Below are 20,564 nucleotides of genomic sequence, written 5' to 3' on the forward strand. Positions count from 1 at the left end.
TGGCACATTTTTTACTCCCATGATTTGATTAATCACTTTGACTCAAATAAAATAATCTCTCCTAAACAACTATCTAAGATTTATTCTCTGAAATCTAGTTGGAATATTTTTGTAGGCAGTTGTATATATAGTTGGTAACTTCTTTAATTTCCTATCTAGGTTAGACTTTATAGGATTATCTAATTTATGTATTGCACGGGTCATTTTACTGTAACAGAAGAGAGATTGTGCAATACACTAAGTATGAATTTACACCAACTAAAAGATAACAACTACAACACCATTTTTAATGTTGTGTGCATAAGGCAACATCAATCATAGTATGAGTGGTTAAACTGGCGTAACGAAATCTAGATGCTTACTAAGCCTTTTCCATCCTCTATTAAATATTTCTCTCTCATTCCTCCTTGACAACTTTGTCTCGTCATCACCAATATAATTATATATTTATATACACATAGATTAATCAAGATTTAACAAAATTAACAACAATTGTCAGTAGAAATAAGCAACTAAGGGCCTGTTCACATTTACTGAATTGACCTGAACTGAACTGATTGGAGCTGAACTGAACTGAACTGAACTGTTTGGAGCTTAACTGAACTGAACTGATTGGAGCTGAACTGAACTAAGCTGAACTGAACTGAACTGAACTGAATATTTTATGAGAGAGGGAAATTAGGAGATGAACTAAACTGAACTGATTGGAGCTGAACTGAACTGAACTGATTGGAGCTGAACTGGACTGAACTGAAATTAAGTAAATGTAAACATACCCTAAATAGTTGATGATGCTTCCCTAAACCTACTTATGCATGGTGTTATTATGTACGCCTATTTTAACATAATGTTTTATAACTTTGTATCAAATTAGGAGAAATAGTAAACTCATTTTTTATAAAATATGTATGAATTTGAAAGTGATAGTTGATAAAATTGCTTTATTGCACCATATTAAATTTGTAATGTAAGATGTTACATTAATATTCGGATATTAAATTAACATGCTTTTAAAAATATCAAATTCAAATGCTAAATATATCAAGTGCAAGTGTTAATTATAATAATTATAGTACTCTAACAAATGTAGTTGTGGGGCTCGTGTCAAGCTAGTTTATTTTTACTTAAATTTAAAAAATAAAAATATAAAAAAATAAAAAATATTACTTGGGGGGTGTTGTAAATGAAAGACCATGTTTCTATTGGATAATTTATTCGGACTTCGGAGTAATTCTTTTAATGAATTTGGTAAGTTAGCCGGCACAAAAATTCATCCTGATGTTCTAGTAATATCAATAAATGTGTTTATGTAAACCATATAACGTTATTCGTTACTACATATAGGTTGAAAGTTGAGCTTTAAATCTAATGGAAAAAAAAAATCATACATAGTATAATATACCTTGGTAAAGATATTAAAACATAGACCTAATATTGGATATAATGATGGAAACTAACCTACTGAAATATTGACCGCATAATTTATACCGTGTATTCAATTTTGGTTGTTGTGGTGACACAATTTAATTAACAACATATTACTAATATATATGAGATGCATGATAGCTAATTGCAACATTTTACATAAGAGATATTGACATTAGTTACCTTTTAACAAATTGTGTTATTTAAATAACAACTTTTTATATATTTTTTAAAAATATAAATATCTTTTTTAAAATTCAATTTTATATTCTATTATCCAATTACACATAACTAATTTAATTACCATCACATTCTAGACTTCTAGAGTGCAAGTTAATTGAATCAACCTTAAAACCCCAAAAGTTTATAAATTCAAATATGTATATATACAATGTGAATTGTTGAATTCTTCTTAATTAGCTCATCCAATAATAATCATTCTATAGTCCATATTTTGCCTTCTTTGTTTGGTATTCTCCTATCATGAAAAAGTTTGGAAAACTCATAAAGTGTTAGATGCAAATAAATATATATCCAATCATTGAATTTCATTTATCATCATATTCATAATTCATTATTGACCCATAAAAGTTGATATACATATTTTGGAGAATGGAAGAAACCACCCACTCTTATGGATCATTTGATGAATTCACATGCTAAAGTAAAGGGTATATGTAGTAGATAAAAGGATAAGTTTTTACATTATTTCACCAAAATTGTTTTTGATAATTAAATGAAATTTGTTTTTTATTTTATTTTTTTTATTTTAATTCTTCCCCTATGACATCATATTGACATGTTTGTACGTCCTCACTCTCCTCCCATCCATGGAGGTGGGATGTAACTATGCAAAACCAATCTTTGAGATCCTCCAGGGTATTTTGGGGATTCTCTTGTCTGTTGTAAGGGTTAGGATGTCATGTTATGGTATTTTGGGCATTTTAAATAAGGTACTAGGCATTTAAATAAGGTATTAAGCATGCTCAATTTGTGCCAATGCACATGGCACTTGAATAATAATTTCGTTCCCTAATAATAAAGTAAATTACTACGTAAGTTTTTGCATTTAAAAAATCAATTCTATTTTCTCAATTTCGAGTGCCTAGGGTCCTAATTTTACCCTCAAAATATTAGAATTAATATTTATACTTTTTTTGCCCGCTCTTTCATTTTTTAATTTTTAATTTCTCTTTTAGACATTTTATACTTTGTATTATTATACTCCCTTACAAAGTTACAAGTTAGCTAAATACAAAGTACTATTTAATCACAAATAATTATTATTATATGTGGCCACTTTACTTATAAGCAACTAGCATTCTGTCCCGTACGATGCACGGGTTATTCATATAAAATTGTATTAATAGATAAGTGAGGAAATTTCAGTAAGTCATTATAGGGTATAATATGTAATCGGAAACATGATTAAAGAAATTAATATTTTGGAACTTTAATCGAAAAAGAGGCTTAAATAGAAGGTGGAAGGGTTAAAATTAAAGAGAGAATAGAAAAAGGTTGAATTAAAAGGGAGAGATGAAGTGTGTATGAAAGATGGATTATAAGTTTAATGAAAGAATTAAAGAAAAATGGTGTAATAAAAAATTAATAGTGTAAGATGACATGTGACACTATGGTTAGAGAAGTGTAATAGGATGGATGGGGACATGTGTTTTCTTATTTTCTTGGTTATAGTTTTTAAATACTAAGTATAGATTAACTGAGTAGTAATAAGGATTAACTCAACTCGAATGAATAAGTAAGGTTATTTTTTTTTTTTTAATTAGGGTTACACATAATAGTTACGCATAATAAATTGGGTTTATGAATATTTTGAAATTATATATATATATATATATATATATATATATATATATTAATAAATAAGATTTACTCTTTTAAATAAATGTGGTCACATTATGTAGCTAACCTGCCTGGCCACACACAAAACTTACTACGGAAGTACGGAGTACTATTTAACTAGTTTATTATTGTAATATATTAGATTCATGTGTTCCTTAATACTCGCAACAAAAATTATTAACAATAACTATAATTTTTTACTAATATACAAAAATCAAATATTATTATGTTACACGTTGGATTGTTGCTTTTAACATAAGCAGTTTGACATATGTGACGGTTAAAGTGTTATAATTTCAGGAATAAAGGTATTAATCGACTAGTATCCACCTTTCTGAAGATGGGTTTATTATTATTATTCATATTCCCCACTATGCGTCAATCAACCAATGACAATATAATTTAATAAATGTTTGGAGCAAACAATACGATAGGTTGTTTTGCACTAATCTCAATTCCAAGCTTCTAAATGGGAACGAGACTATATTTGATTAACAGAAACATAATTACGCGGTGGTTGACTTGCCACATGATAGTACGATACGCTGCTTGTTTCACGGATATCACCTAAAAGCCATACCCTTTTGTAATTAAGAAAATCATATTAGGGAGACCACCTTAATTAAAGTCTTATACATAAAATTCTACAAAAATTATCTAATGTTAGCGTTGAATGTAGTCTTCAATACGAATGTGCAAGGATTGTAAGAAGAAGAAAAACATATACGTAGGGCTTGTTTTCATTAACTGAACTGAGCTGAACTTATTATAGCTGAACTGAATTGAACTGAACTGAACTGAACTGAATTGAATTGAAATGAATATTTTATGAGAGAAGGAAATTAGAAGCTGAACTGAACTGAACTGAACTAAACTTATTAGAGCTGAACTGAAATGAATTGAAAATAATCTGATGAGAACAGGGTCGTACTCAATTTATATATCACATACCAAAGATTTAAAGTTAATAATGGTCATGTAAGTAAATTGATTAGGGTTATATTTGTATGGGTATCAGTCTTACCACAAATTAAAGTTAATGGTCATGCAGGTAAACTAATTAATTAGGATTTACATTTGTATGAGTACCAATTTTACCACAATTAAATGAATGTGGCAGAGATGTGCATGTTTTATCGAGATGGATGTGTGGCTATACAAGAAAGGATTGGTTGAGTAATGAGATAATTGGGAATTGGAGAATCGCTTAAAATGATTTGGCCATGTAAAAAGGAGACCAAGTGATGCTCCGGTAAAGGAGGCTTGAAGAATTGCAAAGTGTAGGGATCACGACTTAACAAGAGGTAGGGGAAGACCTAAGAAAACTGGGAAGAGGGTGGTTGAGAGTGATATGAGTACGTCCTTTGGGAATTAAAGAAGAAAATGGTGTTAAATAAGGCGCTGTGGAGGGAGCACGTCAACGACAAGTCATAATTCTATATATACTTTCTAAATTTATTTTAGTATTTGATTTTATTATGTATCTCACTAATATTTTATCACTTATATTGATTTCATTTGCTAAAGTTTTCTCACACTATTATGTTTTGATTACTCTAATGTTTTAACCACTCCTTGAATACTTTCTTAAAACTTATTTTGCTTTTGTTTTAAAACTCCCTTAATTTTTCTTGGATGCTCTTCCTTTTTCTCACTTTTCTACTCACCTTTTTCTAAACTTTTTCAAATGATTATCTTGTAATGTCATTTTCTTTATATCGCACGATTCCTTATGACGATTCATGTTAGCCGATCCTAAAATATTTTGGGACTAAAGGCGTTGTTGTTGTTGTTTTTTTTTTTTTTTCTTTTTTTTCTTTTAACAACTAGTAAATGTTACAATGTCAGAGATAAGACATTAATTTAATAAGCATGCCAGATAGTCAATAATATTTGAAGGCAGAAGGATCATAGAACATTAGTTGCACAGTTGGACTTAAAGGTTAAAGAAGGGTTAACATTGAATTGTAGTTATGGTACGTACAAAAATGAAAAGGATCGACTAAGAAAATGCGGATTTACTGTTATTTAGGAATGAGAATATGTGCGTAAGAGGGCAAAAGTTGACATTATATGTTGGACTTCGAATATGAATATGAATATGCACCACTTTCTTCAAAAGCAATCAAGCTGCTACACTTGCAAATTAAAGAGTGTCCATAGGTCCATGGGAGGATCTAGACACAGTACAAATTTAGATAATAAATACACTACTCAATACTCATCACATATATTTAAAGAGTACAAAGTACTATTCATATACTCGTTATTAGCCTTAATATAAATAAGATAAACAGAGTTATAGAGCCTTATTTTTTAAAAATAAACTACTTATCACGTATAGTTAAAGAGTACAAAGTACTATTTATCTTCTCGTTGTTAGCCTTAGTATAAGTAAGATGAATAGAGTTACCAAGCCTTATTTTTTTGTTTACCAATATTTGTAACAATTTAACTTTTACACAATTCTTTTAACTATATGTGATGATTCATACTCAATGAAAAGCATATTCATGTGATTTTGTTAGAATAATCTTGGTGTGTATGTTCAAAATATTATCAATATTTTTTTAAAATAGTTTTTATTTATTGAGTATTAAATGAACTGAATAGTGTTACCAATACAAAGAAACTACATAAATGTGTTGACACAAGCAATGATTTTCGATTCGGCTACCTTGATTATTGACATTTTCTTAATCAAAACCATAATTATTTTGCATATTTGACATAGTTCATACTCTACCGCTTCAAGCTTTGAGGCGAGTAGTGATTTTCGATTCGGATCTTTAATTACAAGTATATAGAAACCTTCAACTCACAATCTATGTCTCTATGATGATGTTTTGATCATACAATTGATGATAAACCCTAAACCATTTAAATCATAATCACCTTCTTAATTATTATTAGAACCCCAATATTGTTCAAATTTATCATATTTTATAACCTTATTTAAAGGTTTCTAATAAATAAATAAATAAATAAAATATTAAAAATAAAAATCCTTGAAATAAGTGCATGGTGAACAAGGTCAAACTGTAACGGATACCACCAACTTCTTCTAGGTCTAATTTGTGTTATTTGAACTTTTCTAAACATTTTTTTCTTGGAGTAAGTGGACATAAGGTTTTCGTAAAAAAAAAAAAAAAAAAAAGGTGAAGTGAACAAAGTTAATCTTATTGTTATGGATACTACCGTCCACCAACTTCTTCTAGATCTAATTTGTAATTGAATCATAAAATTAATTTCCTATGAGTTCTCATTAAATGAAATTCTCTTTTCATGATTGAATATATGCCTTTCACATAATATATGAAGATATCGATTCATTTATGAGAAGAGAAGCAAACACATGCTTATCCTGCAAATTAAAAGAAGCATAGGAGTTTAGGGTAAACAAAAGCTTTTAAGAAAACTTTTTTATCCCTTCAAATACATTTAAATTCAAGTATAAAAAAATTCATAGGTTCATAGAGTACATTTGAGTATTTGTACGTAGTATATTGTATACTACATATTTCATTTTCTTGGGCTTCCAACTAGAGAATCAACCTCACAACATTTGGATGTCAAACATAAACAAGGCCCGTAGGCCCAATAAACATTGGAGTAGCAATGTGGAGTGCCTTACTGCCATTTGCGGTTTTGCACCACAGATGAACCTTCAATTTATATTGTCTTATAATAAGATAATACGAGTAACAATTTTCTCATTTTGTGGTTGGTAAGGAAAAGGGCTCGAACCTCTCATATATACATATGACCCGGAGTAACTAACTAGACCCTTTAGAAGTGGGGGGAATTGGGGAAGAGAATAATAACCTCCTAAATTAATCCGATTAAACAAATTAATCTCTTATGCTTTTGTACTTTGTAATTCGTATCACTTTCTCAATATCCTAATATTTTGGAAGTATATGAGAAGTTCTTAAGTTTAAATCTTACTAAAAAATCACAAATTGATAGTCAAAGGGGTATAAAGCGAAAAAATATCTTAAATTATAATAACCGGAAATACAAGCTAAACTGTTAAAGTACTCGTAGTACTTTGTCCCCTTGTCCTAGTATGATCGATATTTTTATATACTAATCTAGTAATCCTGAACTTGTTTTTAATAATGGAATAAAAACAAAAAGTGTCAAAAAAAATTTATCTTTTAATAGACATTAATACGAGTATAAAATATCACAATATCAACTTTTTAATATCTTTTACTACGATTTAATTAATTATATATATTTAAGATCATCGTAATATATTTACATGTTTACCAAGTTTAACTATGTTAATTATTGTGAAATAAAAAAACAATAAATAATATTATACTCATAACGCATTTTTATGGAATCTTATTTGATTCGTCTCGTGTAGTAATCCGATAATCCGTATCATATTACACCATACGCTTGCATAAAAGAAATAAAAAATGTCATCAACACAGCGATAGAAGCGGGGGAAGAAAGGAGGTCGTGAAGAGCACAAAATGCAAGAAGATTGAAATGTTCATTACCTTACCTCCCATTCCCAACGATGCATCAACTGTCAACTACCACCTTCCTAACACCTCTCCCTTCCATTTCTCATTTTTCTCTCTTTCTTCTAAAATTAAACTATTTCCTTTATTTTCCATCCACCACTTCTTACCCATTTTCATTTCTAAACTAAACATAATCCTTACACCTCATATTTTTTTTTGATTAAACATATCTTATTTTATTTATTAAATAAAATTTTAAAAAATATACACAAAACAAAAATCTAAAAAAAATAAAACATTAACGAATCAAAGTTTGTTCTGTTTCCTCCATTCCCGCTATGATCCTTCTTTCTATGTTTCCTTCCTTATTCCATTTCCTCTTCTAATCATTATTCCATTAAAACACCTCAAAATTCATTTAACTCTCCATTAAAAAAAAAAAAAAAAAAAACAAACAAACAAACAAACAAAAAAATGGCAAATAATCATCCTGTGAAATGCTTGAGTTTTGATTCAAGATTTCAGGATGATAACAAGAGCAAAGATGAGAAAGACATTGGCAAATCCTACAGTTTCGCGGCACGAGTCAGTTCAGATTTAAATAATGATAGTAATAACGATCATAAATTACGTCAACCTGTAACAATTCATGAAGTTGATGAAGAACTAGAGAATGATCAGCAACACGAGGCGGTGGCAGAGGAGGAGGAAAAGGAATTTACCCTTGATCAGCTTTCTGAAGACATTGATCAGTTCATTCTTTCCCTGTCCTCGTCTTCGAATGACGATAATGATGATCCCCCTGAAATCTCTAAGGAGGTAGCTATGTTTGTTAAGAAGGTTGAAGCCAAGATCGAGGAATACGAGTCCACTGCGCAGGATTCGATTGTTTTTGGCCGCGATGTTGAGGGTGATTCTTCTTTTGTAGCAGCTGTTAATAGATTGTCGGGTCTAATGGAGGCGATTCATGGGTTGAAATCGGGTTATATGATGCCGTTGTTGAATCAGACCAGCTCCGTCCTGCACCGTGTAATGGTGTTCTTAGAGGAGGAGCTGCGTCTGATTCTGGAAGAACCCGTGTGCCAGAATTCGAACAATGCTGCAGATTGTTCGAATTCTAAGCACACGGATTCTTCGTTGAAGAGCCTCAAAGGGAGGCTGCAATCTTTTGCTTCGTCTGCCCATCCACACGATCATCACCAGGATGAGGGATCGGGTGAAGGGGCAGACTCCTGCGAGTTGCAGGAGGGTGGTGATCCAGAGTCGGAAGAACAACAGGAAGGGAAGGAAACGACTATTACCTTCCCTTACTTTTCTTCCGACTCTGTATCAAGCATCCGTCTCATAGCCAATGCAATGATCATTGCAGGCTATGAGACGGAATGCTGCAATGTCTTCCTCATTGCGAGGAGACACGCCTTTGAAGAGGAATTGAAGAAGCAAGGTTTGGACAAGATTAGCACAGATGATGTGCAAAAGATGAATTGGGAGCCTCTTGAAGGGGAGATTTCAACATGGATTTGCGTCTTTAAGCATTGCACCTCTACCCTTCTCTTAGGGGAGCAAACATTTTACGAGTCAGTTTTTCCTGATCGTGTACGCACTAGCCAATTCCTTTACAACGACATCTCCTACGCTATCCTCTACATCCTTGTTAACTTTGCCGAGGCTGTTGCATTGACCAAACGTGCCACGGAGAAATTGTTCAAATTTCTTGACATGTATGAGACTCTACGTGACACGGTCCCTTGGGTCGAAACTAAAACACCCATGTATTCCTCGGAGGAGTCCATGAAGGAGTTGAAGTCGGAGTTGTGGTTTGCAAAGAGTAGGCTAGGGGAGGCTGCAGTATCTATCTTTTGTCAATTCGAAAACTCGATCAAAGGTGACAACACAAAGACTCCGGTGGCTAGTGGAGCGGTCCATCCTTTAACAAGGTACACCATGAATTACCTTAAATACGCTTGTGAGTACAAAGATACATTAGAACAAGTCTTCCAACAACATTTAAGAACAGAGCAAACAGAGGAATTCTCTGCCATTGATCACTCATCCTCATCCGATCAACAACGCAAGCTAGTTGATCAACAACAACAACAGCATCAACAAGAAGAGAAGCATTCACCATTCGCCTCGCAACTCATAACCATCATGGATTTACTAGACTCGTACCTCGAGTCGAAATCCAAGTTATACAAAGACCTATCCTTAAGGTACATTTTCCTAATGAACAATGGTAGATACATGCTTCAAAAGGTCAAAGGATCGACCGAGATTCACCAAGTGGTAGGGGATAACTGGTGTAGGAGACGGTCCTCAGATGTTAGGCACTACCATAAGAGCTACCAAAGAGAGACTTGGAGCCGAGTGTTACAATGTCTTAACCAAGAAGGATTACAAGTCAACGGAAAAATACACAAGCCTATTTTAAAAGAAAGGTTCAAAAACTTTAATCAGTTATTTGATGAGATTCACAGGACTCAGAGTACATGGGTGGTAAGCGACGAGCAGCTTCAGTCGGAGCTTCGAGTATCGATTTCTGCTGTTATGATTCCGGCTTACCGGTCCTTCGTGGCGAGGTTTGGACAGATTTTTACCCCTGGAAGACAGGTTGAGAAGTACATCAAGTTTCAACCAGATGACATTGAGACAATCATTGAGGAGTTGTTTGATGGAAATCCTAGCTCCATTGCTAGGAGAAAAATATAGGACCAGATCATATTTATTCATATATATGAATTATATTACAATGTAGGAAAAAGAATTTGGGTGTGTTTAATTTGTGTTACATTACATACTCATTAGTGTATTTTAATCTTCTGTATTTTTTTTTCTTTTGTAATTTGTGTTGGATAGTATTGTAATTTTAATTATTATTTTTTTCTTTCTTTTCCTTTTAGTTAAATTAACAGGATTTGATTCAGAATATTAATTGCTTAGGGTTGATAATTGTTCATGGAATATTTAAGTTGATGTACCAACAGAAAATCCATGTTATTGTTTAGTGTCTTCCTTGTCTAGCTGAAGGATGATATCAGAGCTTAATACTGTATTATTTTTCTGACAACCACGTGGCTAAGCATAGGAAGTTTTAAGCATTTTTAATGGGTAATTTTTCAGGTTGTTTATTTGATTAGGCCTTTATTATGGAGCATTAATTAAAGCTTTACTAAGTTCATAAGTTGGAATATGAGATCATTGGCTCAATGGAAATAATGCTCCAGAAGTGGGATCATTGGCTAAATGGATTTTTTATTTTTATTTTTTTAATTGAGATTTATCTATTTATAAATATCTAATTTTCAATGTGTACACTGCAAAAAAGAGTAAACTACCAAAACTAATTTAGTTTTTTATTTGAAATTTTCTAATGTTTGTTGATTTGATTTGGTCTGAACTTATCTTACTATCCTATCTCTTGAAATGTAACTATATTTGTACGTTAAAATATTTTGAAAAATAATTAAGTGGAACCTTATTTGAATTTCATAGTGTGTACTTGTCAAATATCTTTTCGATTTTCATGATTTTGTTATGCATTAAAACATTAAACATATTTGTGTTTGGCAATAAAACTAACAGTAGGTTTTAGAAAGTGTAAGGTACTTATGCTGATTCTATTCTAAATTCTAATACGAAGTATAATCTTCCTAACACATAGTTTACGATATAATTTAACAGTCAACCATTTTTCTTGAAAACCATGAAATAGTAAAGGCACAAAAATTAAGGGACGAAAGACACAACATATATTGGAAAGATTTAGTTTGCAAATCATATGTATTTGCTATTTTTCTTGTGTCATTTTGTCTTTCAAATCCACATTAACATGTCATGTCATTATCTACGACTTTAAAATAATTGATACACTAAGCATACATTATTTATAGATATAAATTTTCGACTATTTATTTTACTACTCCCTTTGCAATATGGTGCAGATAAAAAAATATCAATTATAATAATATATTATTAAAGATATTAATGATGGGAAAATATATTTAGTTAAAGTATATATATATATTTTTTGGTGTTTAGAGAGCTACAAGAGCGGGTGATGAGTTTTGATCCTACTGGAAATTGGGAGGGGAGCTCTAACCACTTGAGCTATCCCTTACACTCCGTATTGTAATGAGTGTTTAGCAGGAGACACATGTTATTTATGTCAAATGATCATTTTTCTTGCGAAAACTTGAGTACGGAGTACATTTTAAGATTAGAGACCAACCTCACGTTTTAAGGCCCCTAGATTAGGCTTAAACCAACGATAACTTAAATCCATTTATGTAATTACCACCGCCAACATTAATCTGTGTGCTTGAATAAAAAGTTAACTTCGTAATTAACAATTCAGCGGCACTCTCTCTCTTACTCTCCAGTTGAGACTTCTATTTTCTTTCTTTCTTTTTAATTTAAATAAATTATTCCCAAATGCTTGACCAATTCGCTACAAATTTCGGACTCACCCAAGTTATCTTAGATTCTTTGTCTGATTTCTGCATCTGGGTATGTCTTCATTTTCCTTTTTACTCTCAATTTCGTTTGTAATTTGTGTTTCTTCTTCGTTGATTAATTTTGCCTCTTTGATTGATTCATTTTAAATTGTTGATTCATTTGGATTATTGTTATTCTATTTTACATGAGATTGCATGTTTCAAATTTGTTGATTTATGTGATTATTACTTCAACAACTCTAATTTGATTTAATTTAATATTTTGAAGTTTGATGCCAGTTGATTCTTGTAATATAGAATCATAGTTTGTCACAAATTAACTTGTTGTTTATTTGATTAAAATGGCATATAATTTTTTGTTAAAAACATCAGTTGATTCTGTGAACAGTTGTCGGATGTCTGTAAACTAGGTATTTCCTTGAACCATAGTTTTGTGTTGTCATAAGTTGATGCATTAAGTAGGAATCAAAAAATTATTTGTTTTTATCAAGTTGATCACTTTTTTGATATATTCCAACTTTTGAGCATTATGAAATTCATTTAAGCTAGTTCTGTACATTATATAATCATTGAAATACAAGCTTTTGAGCAAGTGTTGGGGATCGGATGAAGGTCAGAACTCGGCTGAGCTTGAATTTAAACATGGTAAAACTCGAGTTGGCTCGACCTGGGTTAACACCCTTAATTACATTAAAAATATAGAACAATTGGTTGAGGCTGTTTTATGGCAAAGTGCTGTAAATGTATTTGGATGGATGTTAAAAAAATTTGTGGATCATATGTTAATTGTTTGAACTTTGAAGCATTTAAAATGCTAATTGAACAACTTTCATTTAATTGTCTGATAAAATCTTGGTATTGAGTAGAGATAAATGAAGGAAAGCTGTAAATTTTACTGCTGCTTAGAGCAGTAAAGAAAGACAAAGTGTTGCAAATGCTATTCTTCTATGATTCTATCAGATCCCACTTTGTGTAAGTCTGTGTTTTGTAAAATGCTAAGTCATTCAGTCATTCGCATAGCTGAATCAAGTAATGGATTTAATTCCTATTCCATGATGGTCATTGTGTCTTGTATAACTTCAGCACCATTTCAGCAGTGACTTCAACATACTTTGTTAAGAATTAGAAACTTATAGATTAAAGAAGAAATTTAGGGGATTCGAAGAATTTTTTTTAAAGATCATTAACTTCCCTGGGAGTCTAAGGTAAGTGATTATATTACCCTCCTTTGATACTCTGACACACTCTAATTTTCTAAGCCAAACTTGTGTTTGATACACATCTGACACCTTAAACAGATGATAACACTTAAGTGTGATCCCTAAACTACATTAGAAAAACACATAAAGCTTCTTGTATCCGTGTTAAAAACTTCTGACAAGTCTGATACTTGCAAAGAGTCTGAGAACTTTGAGAAGCATCAAGTCTCCAATAGTTAGGAGAAGCGTGCACTTTCATGGATTATATTGAACTACATTGGATCACTTGGAAAGATGGAGATCATGTCCAAGGCATTAGATATGCATCTACTCAGGCCACCAGCACTCGTTGTTTGTGGTTGTTTAGTCTACCACTGCACTTATATGTTCCAAGACTAGTTGATCAAATATTGTTGTTTTTTCTCCTTCTGTTAAGTTTGCCAAAATTTCTCCTTGACTCCCCACTAGAGGCCTATTCTGACCTACTTCTTTGTGTACTGTTGCAGAAAATTTTCAGATTATTGATTTTAATGGCTGACTGTAGGAGTTTATAAATCTTGCTTGGAGGTTTCAGCTGCAGTCATCTTCGAAAGTTAAAATTTTCTTGCAAACCTTGAAGTCCTGTAGTGTGGCAAGTGTACTATAATTGAATCTTGAAGTTTTTTTTTTGCTATAGTGTGCAATAGTTGGACATTGGCCACTTGTTTGGACTGCAGAGATGACAATTTTGTCAAAGTTGCGTTGTATAACTGTTGATGCTACCGGTACTCTCTTAGCTTACAAAGGGGAGCTTGGAGATTACTATTGTATGGCTGCTAAAGCTGTAGGATTACCATGTCCTGACTACAAACGCATGCATGAAGGCTTTAAACTTGCATATACTGATATGGCCAAGAACTATCCTTGCTTTGGCCATGCTGCAAAGATGCCCAATATTGTTTGGTGGAAGACATGTGTTCGAGACTCCTTCATAAGGGTAAATGTTTTTGCTTTGGCTATTGATCCCATAAATTGTTTGATTGTTTGTATTTGAAAAAAAAAGGGAAATGCTTATTGGGGTCATCTTTGGATAATTCCTCAGTAGATGTCATAGAATCTTTTGCTGCCCCCCTTATGTATAGTGTTTTCTTGGTGATAGGCTGGATATGACTATGATGAAGAGACATTTGAGAAGATATTCAGACGCATATATGCGTCATTTGGCTCATCTGCCCCTTATGTTCTTTTCCCTGATTCCATTCCTTTCCTAAGATGGGTCCGTGCTCAAGGTATGCTGGTTGGGCTAGTGAGCAATGCAGAATACCGTTATCAAGATGTAATTCTTCCTGCCTTGGGGATAAATCAGGTAAAGGTTGTGTCTTGGCTTTTAGTCTATACTCTGCATCGTGAGTTCAATGACCTTGAAAACACTTTTAAATTCTGAATTTCAGGATTCTGAATGGGATTTTGGAGTATTCTCTGGTATTGAAGGTGTAGAGAAGCCAAACCCAAGGATTTATGAGATTGCATTAGAGAGGGCAGGAAATGTTGCTCCTGAAGAAACTCTACATATTGGAGATAGCATGCGTAAGGATTATCTTCCAGCAAAGAGCTTGGGCATGCACGCATTATTACTAGATAGATTTAAGACTCCAGATGCCGAGAACTGGAGAAAATCCGGAGCACCTGTGTATCCAGATTTGGCATCTGTGCAAGATCTGCTAAATTCTGGTAACATTGACTTGCTGAAGAAACTTTAACTTATTTAAACTTGATGAAATATAAGTTGGTGTTACCATATTAATGAATTTTAACACTGACTTGCTTTTCTAGATCTTCTTTAGGCCTGTCTTCACTGTCTGTTGTAACCTTGAGAGCTTAGCATCTACACATTCCCTAGTCATGTTTATTGTACAAGAAGCATCTCTTTTTCAAGAATTCTGCTTCTCTTGTTCAGTTGTTCTTCTATATATTAACTGTTGTTGTTGAAGCTCTTCCTCATCTTAGTTCTGTAAGTAATTTTTTTTTTCCAATCAGCCTAGGTGAAAATTCTCATGATAGGTTTCAACCCTCAAGTAAAGATGACACTATGACAGTGGTCTGTGCTAGTGTATGGCGGCCTCTGGGCATTACTGCTCATGGAAAAAGTGCCATAATGGCCAATCGGCCATCCCATTGGCTCATTGGCTGTACCTTTGAGCCACCACAAGCGTTTCCCTTTATTAGTCGTGCATTGATCATGACAGTCCATTGCCCCTGTGGCCTGTGTTGTGCCAGTCTTTGCAAAATGCGGCCTTGGTTTTGCCTGCCTCTTGCTGGCCTGTTGGCCCACTGCCATCTTTACGCAGCCTCACAAAGTATGAGAAGTTGCTATAAGCTAAGCCTATATGCATATTTGGTTTGAGGGTTTGTTTAACTAACAGGCTCAAATTGTAGCACTATGCTGTCTATCTAGAATAGTTATGGTCTCAGAATTAGGAGAACCTCAGAGACACAGAGTCCTGAACTCCATCTCATGTCTCCTATTAAGTTGATTACTATACTACATGTTATTTTTTTGAGTAAGGCTAATGTTTTTTCTTAATGTTTTAATAGTTTAAAGTTGGTAACGAAACATTCTATTTATTTGTTTATTGTTCAATTAGTCGGCCAAAATTGTCTCTTGCACAATTCGTCGAGCTATGTAACCTAATTAAACTAAAAGTCTATACTAATGTATGTTATCGATCGAGTATGACCAGCTGAATTAACTCGAAAAAACCTCAGATAAGCAACCCTTATACTACTACGTACTTTTCGCTTGTCTTTTTTTTTTTTAGCTTTGAAGGTGTCTTCATTTCTTCGTTTAGATCATAAATCATGATTATGGAAATGGTCTAGCATTATCCATATTTATATTCTGATAATATACTATGGTTAGTCAAATCACCCTTACAATTCTCATTAATCAACTCTCTGAATTTTTTAGCATATTGCTCTGAATTTAAACTTTTTTCTTTTAAATTTAGGCACTTAATTATATGCAACAAAGCATATTTATTTTAGCATATGGTATTATATTTATCATGTACAGATGTGCTCAAGTTGACAATAAAAGAGTAGACGGTTGTGGGCCCCCAAAAAGTCGTGGTTCCCACAAACTCTCACACCATATAGGGTCAACCATCAACTGCCATTCCCTCCCAAAATTAACGGCCATCCAAAATTAAAAAAAGAAGAAAAAAAAAATTTAGAAGAAAGTATAATTTTCCAGATTTTTCAATCAAAATTTCAGGCATCTCTAATTTCAGACCATTATTTTCTCCATTGTTTTCGCTTCTCTTTCTCACTCTTTCCCACCATATCCTCATCTTTCTTTCTCTCTCCTCTCTTGTCTTTCTGTTTTGCTTATGACAAAATTGTAAGGCCATTTTGTTTTTTCTGATCTCCCCCGAAAACAAATAAAAATAAAAATAAAAACTCGAGGGGGGGAAGAATGGAGAAGAATTCTTTTGCATCCAAGTCTAGTAGCTTTAATGATCGGCGTGGTTTATCAAAGAAAGAAAAATCTACACGTCTTAGCAAATCCTCGAGTTTTAGTGTTCATGTAGATTGTCGCCTTCCTCGTCCTCCTCAAAGAACCCGTTCTTCCAATGATGCTGTGTTGATCCAAGCGGTTTCTGATGTGAAGGAGATAGAAAATGGTGGTGTGGTAGAGGAAGTAGTTCATCATCAACCTACATTGGAAGAGCTCAACGAGGAAATCGATGGCATCATCGAGAAGCTCTCCTTGATGGAGGACAACTCGAATCTCCCTGAGATTTCTCAGACGGTTGAGACCTTTGCCAAGATGGTTCAGGTGGAGATTGAAAGGTATGATTCATCAGAATCTACATTGAAGTTCGGGGAGGATGTTGAACAAGACAATGTATTGCTCAATTCGGTAAGTAGGTTGTCGAAATTGTCCAATATGTTAAGCAAATCCTCATCTGATGAGAATGTAAAAAAATTAAGCTCGTGCCTTAGCCTCACTTCACTCGTTGTCCAAAGAGCCATGACATTCATGGAGGAGGAGCTGCGAATCATTCTAGAAGATTCCGCAAACCCTTCTAGACGCTCTTCTGCCAAGCTAGAAGCTACGGAGTCTAATGAGGAAGGATCTGAGGAGGACAACTATCCAATGATTGGCGAGGAAAGTATATCTAACATGAGGAAGATTGGTTCGTTGATGATCTCTGCAGGGTATGAAACCGAATGTTGCCAAGTATATAGTGTTCTTCGAAGAAATGCCTTCAAGGAAGCTATGCAACGAGAAGGGTTCGAAAAACTAAGCATTGATGAAGTGCAAAAGATGCAATGGGAGTCTCTTGAGGGGCACATAGGCAATTGGATCAAAATTGTCAAGTATGTGGCAAATGTCCTCTTGCCCGGTGAGAAGAAACTCTGCGATTCTGTCTTCTCGAATGAGCACCCCTCGATCAGTGATGCCATGTTCTCTAACCTTGCTCGGTCAGCAGTCATCCTCTTCCTTAACTTTGCTGAGGCAATTTCCTTGACAAAGCGTTCGGCTGAGAGGTTGTTTAAGGTGATTGACATTTATGATACTCTAACTGACCTTATTACCGCCCTTGATAAAATGTGCTCTAAGGAATGTGCTAATGAGCTGAGGTCTGAGTTATCTTCTGTGAGACGGCGTTTAGGAGAAGCTGCTGTTTTCATCTTCTGTGATCTAGAGAACTCCATCAAAAACGACGTTGCAAGGAACCCGGTTCCTGGAGGGGCTGTCCACCCGCTGACTCGATACACAATGAACTACTTGTGGTATGCTTGTGATTTCAAAGACAGCCTCGAGCAAGTCTTTTCTCTTCACCACATCACCGGACTAAATCTGGAATCCCTAGAGCCGAGAAGAGAGCATCAGGATGAGGAGGATAACCGCAACAACAAGAATCAAGGCCCGAAACAAACACCATTTGCTGCCGAGCTATTGACAATAATGAGCCTTTTAGATGCAAACTTAGAGGCAAAGTCTAAGCTATACAAAGATCCTTCATTAAGATACATCTTCTTGATGAACAACGGGAGATACATTCTACAAAAGATCAAGGAATCAGCTGAAATCCACGATTTGGTTGGGAATAATTTTTGTAGGAAAAGATCATCTGAGTTAAGAGGATATCATAAGAGTTATCAAAGAGAGACATGGAGTAGAGTACTACAATGCTTAAATCAAGAAGGAATGCAGGTTAATAATAAGGTTCAAAAGCCGGTACTAAAAGAGAGGTTCAAGGCTTTTAACCAAATGTTTGATGATATTCACAAGACACAAAGTGCTTGGGTGGTGAGTGATGAACAACTTCAATCGGAGCTTCGAGTGTCCATCTCGGCTGTAATGATTCCAGCTTATAGGTCGTTCTTAGCAAGGTTCGGACAACATTTTACCCATGGAAGGCAGCGCGAGAAGTATATCAAGTATCAACCGGAAGATATCGAGAGTACTATCGAAGAGTTGTTTGATGGGAACCAAAACTTGTCCATGGCTAGAAGGAAAAACTAGCCCCCTCATCTTGTGATAAGGAGGGAGATTAAGGAGAGAAATGGTTTGTTTTCTTGTATTATTGTTTTTCAAACTAAGTTTTTTTGTCATTACTAAGTTTGTAAACATTCATTTTGGTGTACTATGAAATGCAATTTTGCTCAAGACAGGCTTCAAATAAAGCTTTTTGAGTATCCTACTATATGTATAGAGAGATTTCTTGTTTCATATTATATACGAAGTATGCAACTTTAACAATGTCTATCTTATAGCATTATAATTGCAATCTTGGTAATAATTTGGTTTGAAATCAGAAAATCACAACTCACAATATAGTATTTTAAAGTAACTTTTCATGTCTTTGATTAACTGATTATATTAGTGTGAGATAATCTAGTCTAAAACTCTGTAATTATGCAATAAACTGCAATTTGATATGAAAGATGCTATGTCATTGGCATAGTGAATAAGTAGGTGTTGTACAAAGCTTGCTTAATTTAGTGCTAAACATGGAATACTGTGAATTTTAGATTACTAATCTTTTTAATTATGTTAGTTTATTTATATTCTCTTAATCTCTAATTTATTTCATTTACTTTACTCTTTTGTTGTTGACTAGTGACTACACTCAACGAAATATTAAAAACTATGTTAAATACTTTTTATTTTTTTTTTATTTTTTGGCGGGCAAGGAGAATGACCCATTCTTCGAGGAATTTGTGAGGGGGAAAGGGAATTTCCAGTATTCCACAGTTTCACCCACAAGAACCACAACTAATAGAAATCGAACCCATACCTAATCATATAAAATACATTTTGATTTTAGAGATACAATTTAGTTCAAAGAGTAGTTGTTTTTTTTTTTTTTTTTTTTTTTTTTTTTTTTTTTTTTTTTGGAAATAAGAGTAGTGGTTTATGGCAATTTTGTATTGGGCTTATGTTTTATGGCAATTTGCTCTAGTATGCAGGTTGTAGGCTTTTAGCCAATTTTGTCAAAAAGAATACGAAAGAAAAAGTTCTAAGCCCATAAGTGTGGTACCATACTTGGTCATAAAGTCAGCACAAATACGTACCCAATTGCTAATCCTTGTGATTGGCAGTTGTGCTCAACTGCTTACCAGGAATTCCTGATCAATGATAAATAGAATATGGAGGGGTGGAAGAATTTCGAATATGTGACCTTTGTATCACGCTGGTTCTAATATCATATTAAAGGTCTATTTTAATTAAAAACTTGAACAGATATCAATCAAGACTAAAGATGACACTACATTGGGCCGACCTGACATGAAAAAAGCACGGTACAACACGCGGACACGAAAAAAAATACGACACAATAGTACAATACTGTGCGTGTAGACACGCGAGCACCAAGAATTTTCAATTACAACTTTCCTTATGGATTGATTTTATTTTATTTTTTTCAAAAACAAAAAGACATGAATTGATGATCATAACAACCTTAAATATGCCACATTTCAAACTTCTTGCAAATGTTCAAATGTAAGATGAATAAAATATTTGTATACCTATACTCCGTATTAAAAATTCAAACTAATGTAAAATGAAAAAGTACTTGTTACTCCGTACAAACATTGTATTTAGGAAAAGATTACAAAGATAAATACACAGTATAATATGCATAATA

General features: G+C 33.5%; 3 protein-coding genes across 3 annotated transcripts; all 3 read left to right on the forward strand.

The window, feature by feature from the left end:
* The first annotated feature begins 7,616 nt into the window (after nucleotides 1-7,616).
* LOC110690499 (exocyst complex component EXO70B1-like) lies at nucleotides 7,617-11,268 on the forward strand. Its single transcript, XM_021867348.1, has one exon. It carries the CDS (start codon nucleotides 8,244-8,246, stop codon nucleotides 10,476-10,478), a length of 2,235 nt encoding a protein of 744 aa, XP_021723040.1. The 5' UTR covers nucleotides 7,617-8,243; the 3' UTR covers nucleotides 10,479-11,268.
* Nucleotides 11,269-12,049: 781 nt separating this feature from the next.
* On the forward strand, nucleotides 12,050-15,995 carry LOC110690501 (haloacid dehalogenase-like hydrolase domain-containing protein 3). Its single transcript, XM_021867349.1, has 4 exons — nucleotides 12,050-12,275; nucleotides 13,929-14,398; nucleotides 14,561-14,767; nucleotides 14,853-15,995. Exons 2-4 carry the CDS (start codon nucleotides 14,141-14,143, stop codon nucleotides 15,159-15,161), a joined length of 774 nt encoding a protein of 257 aa, XP_021723041.1. The 5' UTR covers nucleotides 12,050-12,275; nucleotides 13,929-14,140; the 3' UTR covers nucleotides 15,162-15,995.
* Nucleotides 15,996-16,348: 353 nt separating this feature from the next.
* LOC110690502 (exocyst complex component EXO70B1-like) lies at nucleotides 16,349-19,158 on the forward strand. Its single transcript, XM_021867350.1, has one exon. It carries the CDS (start codon nucleotides 16,877-16,879, stop codon nucleotides 18,935-18,937), a length of 2,061 nt encoding a protein of 686 aa, XP_021723042.1. The 5' UTR covers nucleotides 16,349-16,876; the 3' UTR covers nucleotides 18,938-19,158.
* The last annotated feature ends 1,406 nt before the right edge of the window (nucleotides 19,159-20,564 follow it).

Source organism: Chenopodium quinoa, unplaced genomic scaffold, assembly GCF_001683475.1.
Source record: "Chenopodium quinoa cultivar QQ74 unplaced genomic scaffold, ASM168347v1, whole genome shotgun sequence".
In the NCBI taxonomy this organism is placed as follows: Eukaryota; Viridiplantae; Streptophyta; class Magnoliopsida; order Caryophyllales; family Amaranthaceae; genus Chenopodium; species Chenopodium quinoa.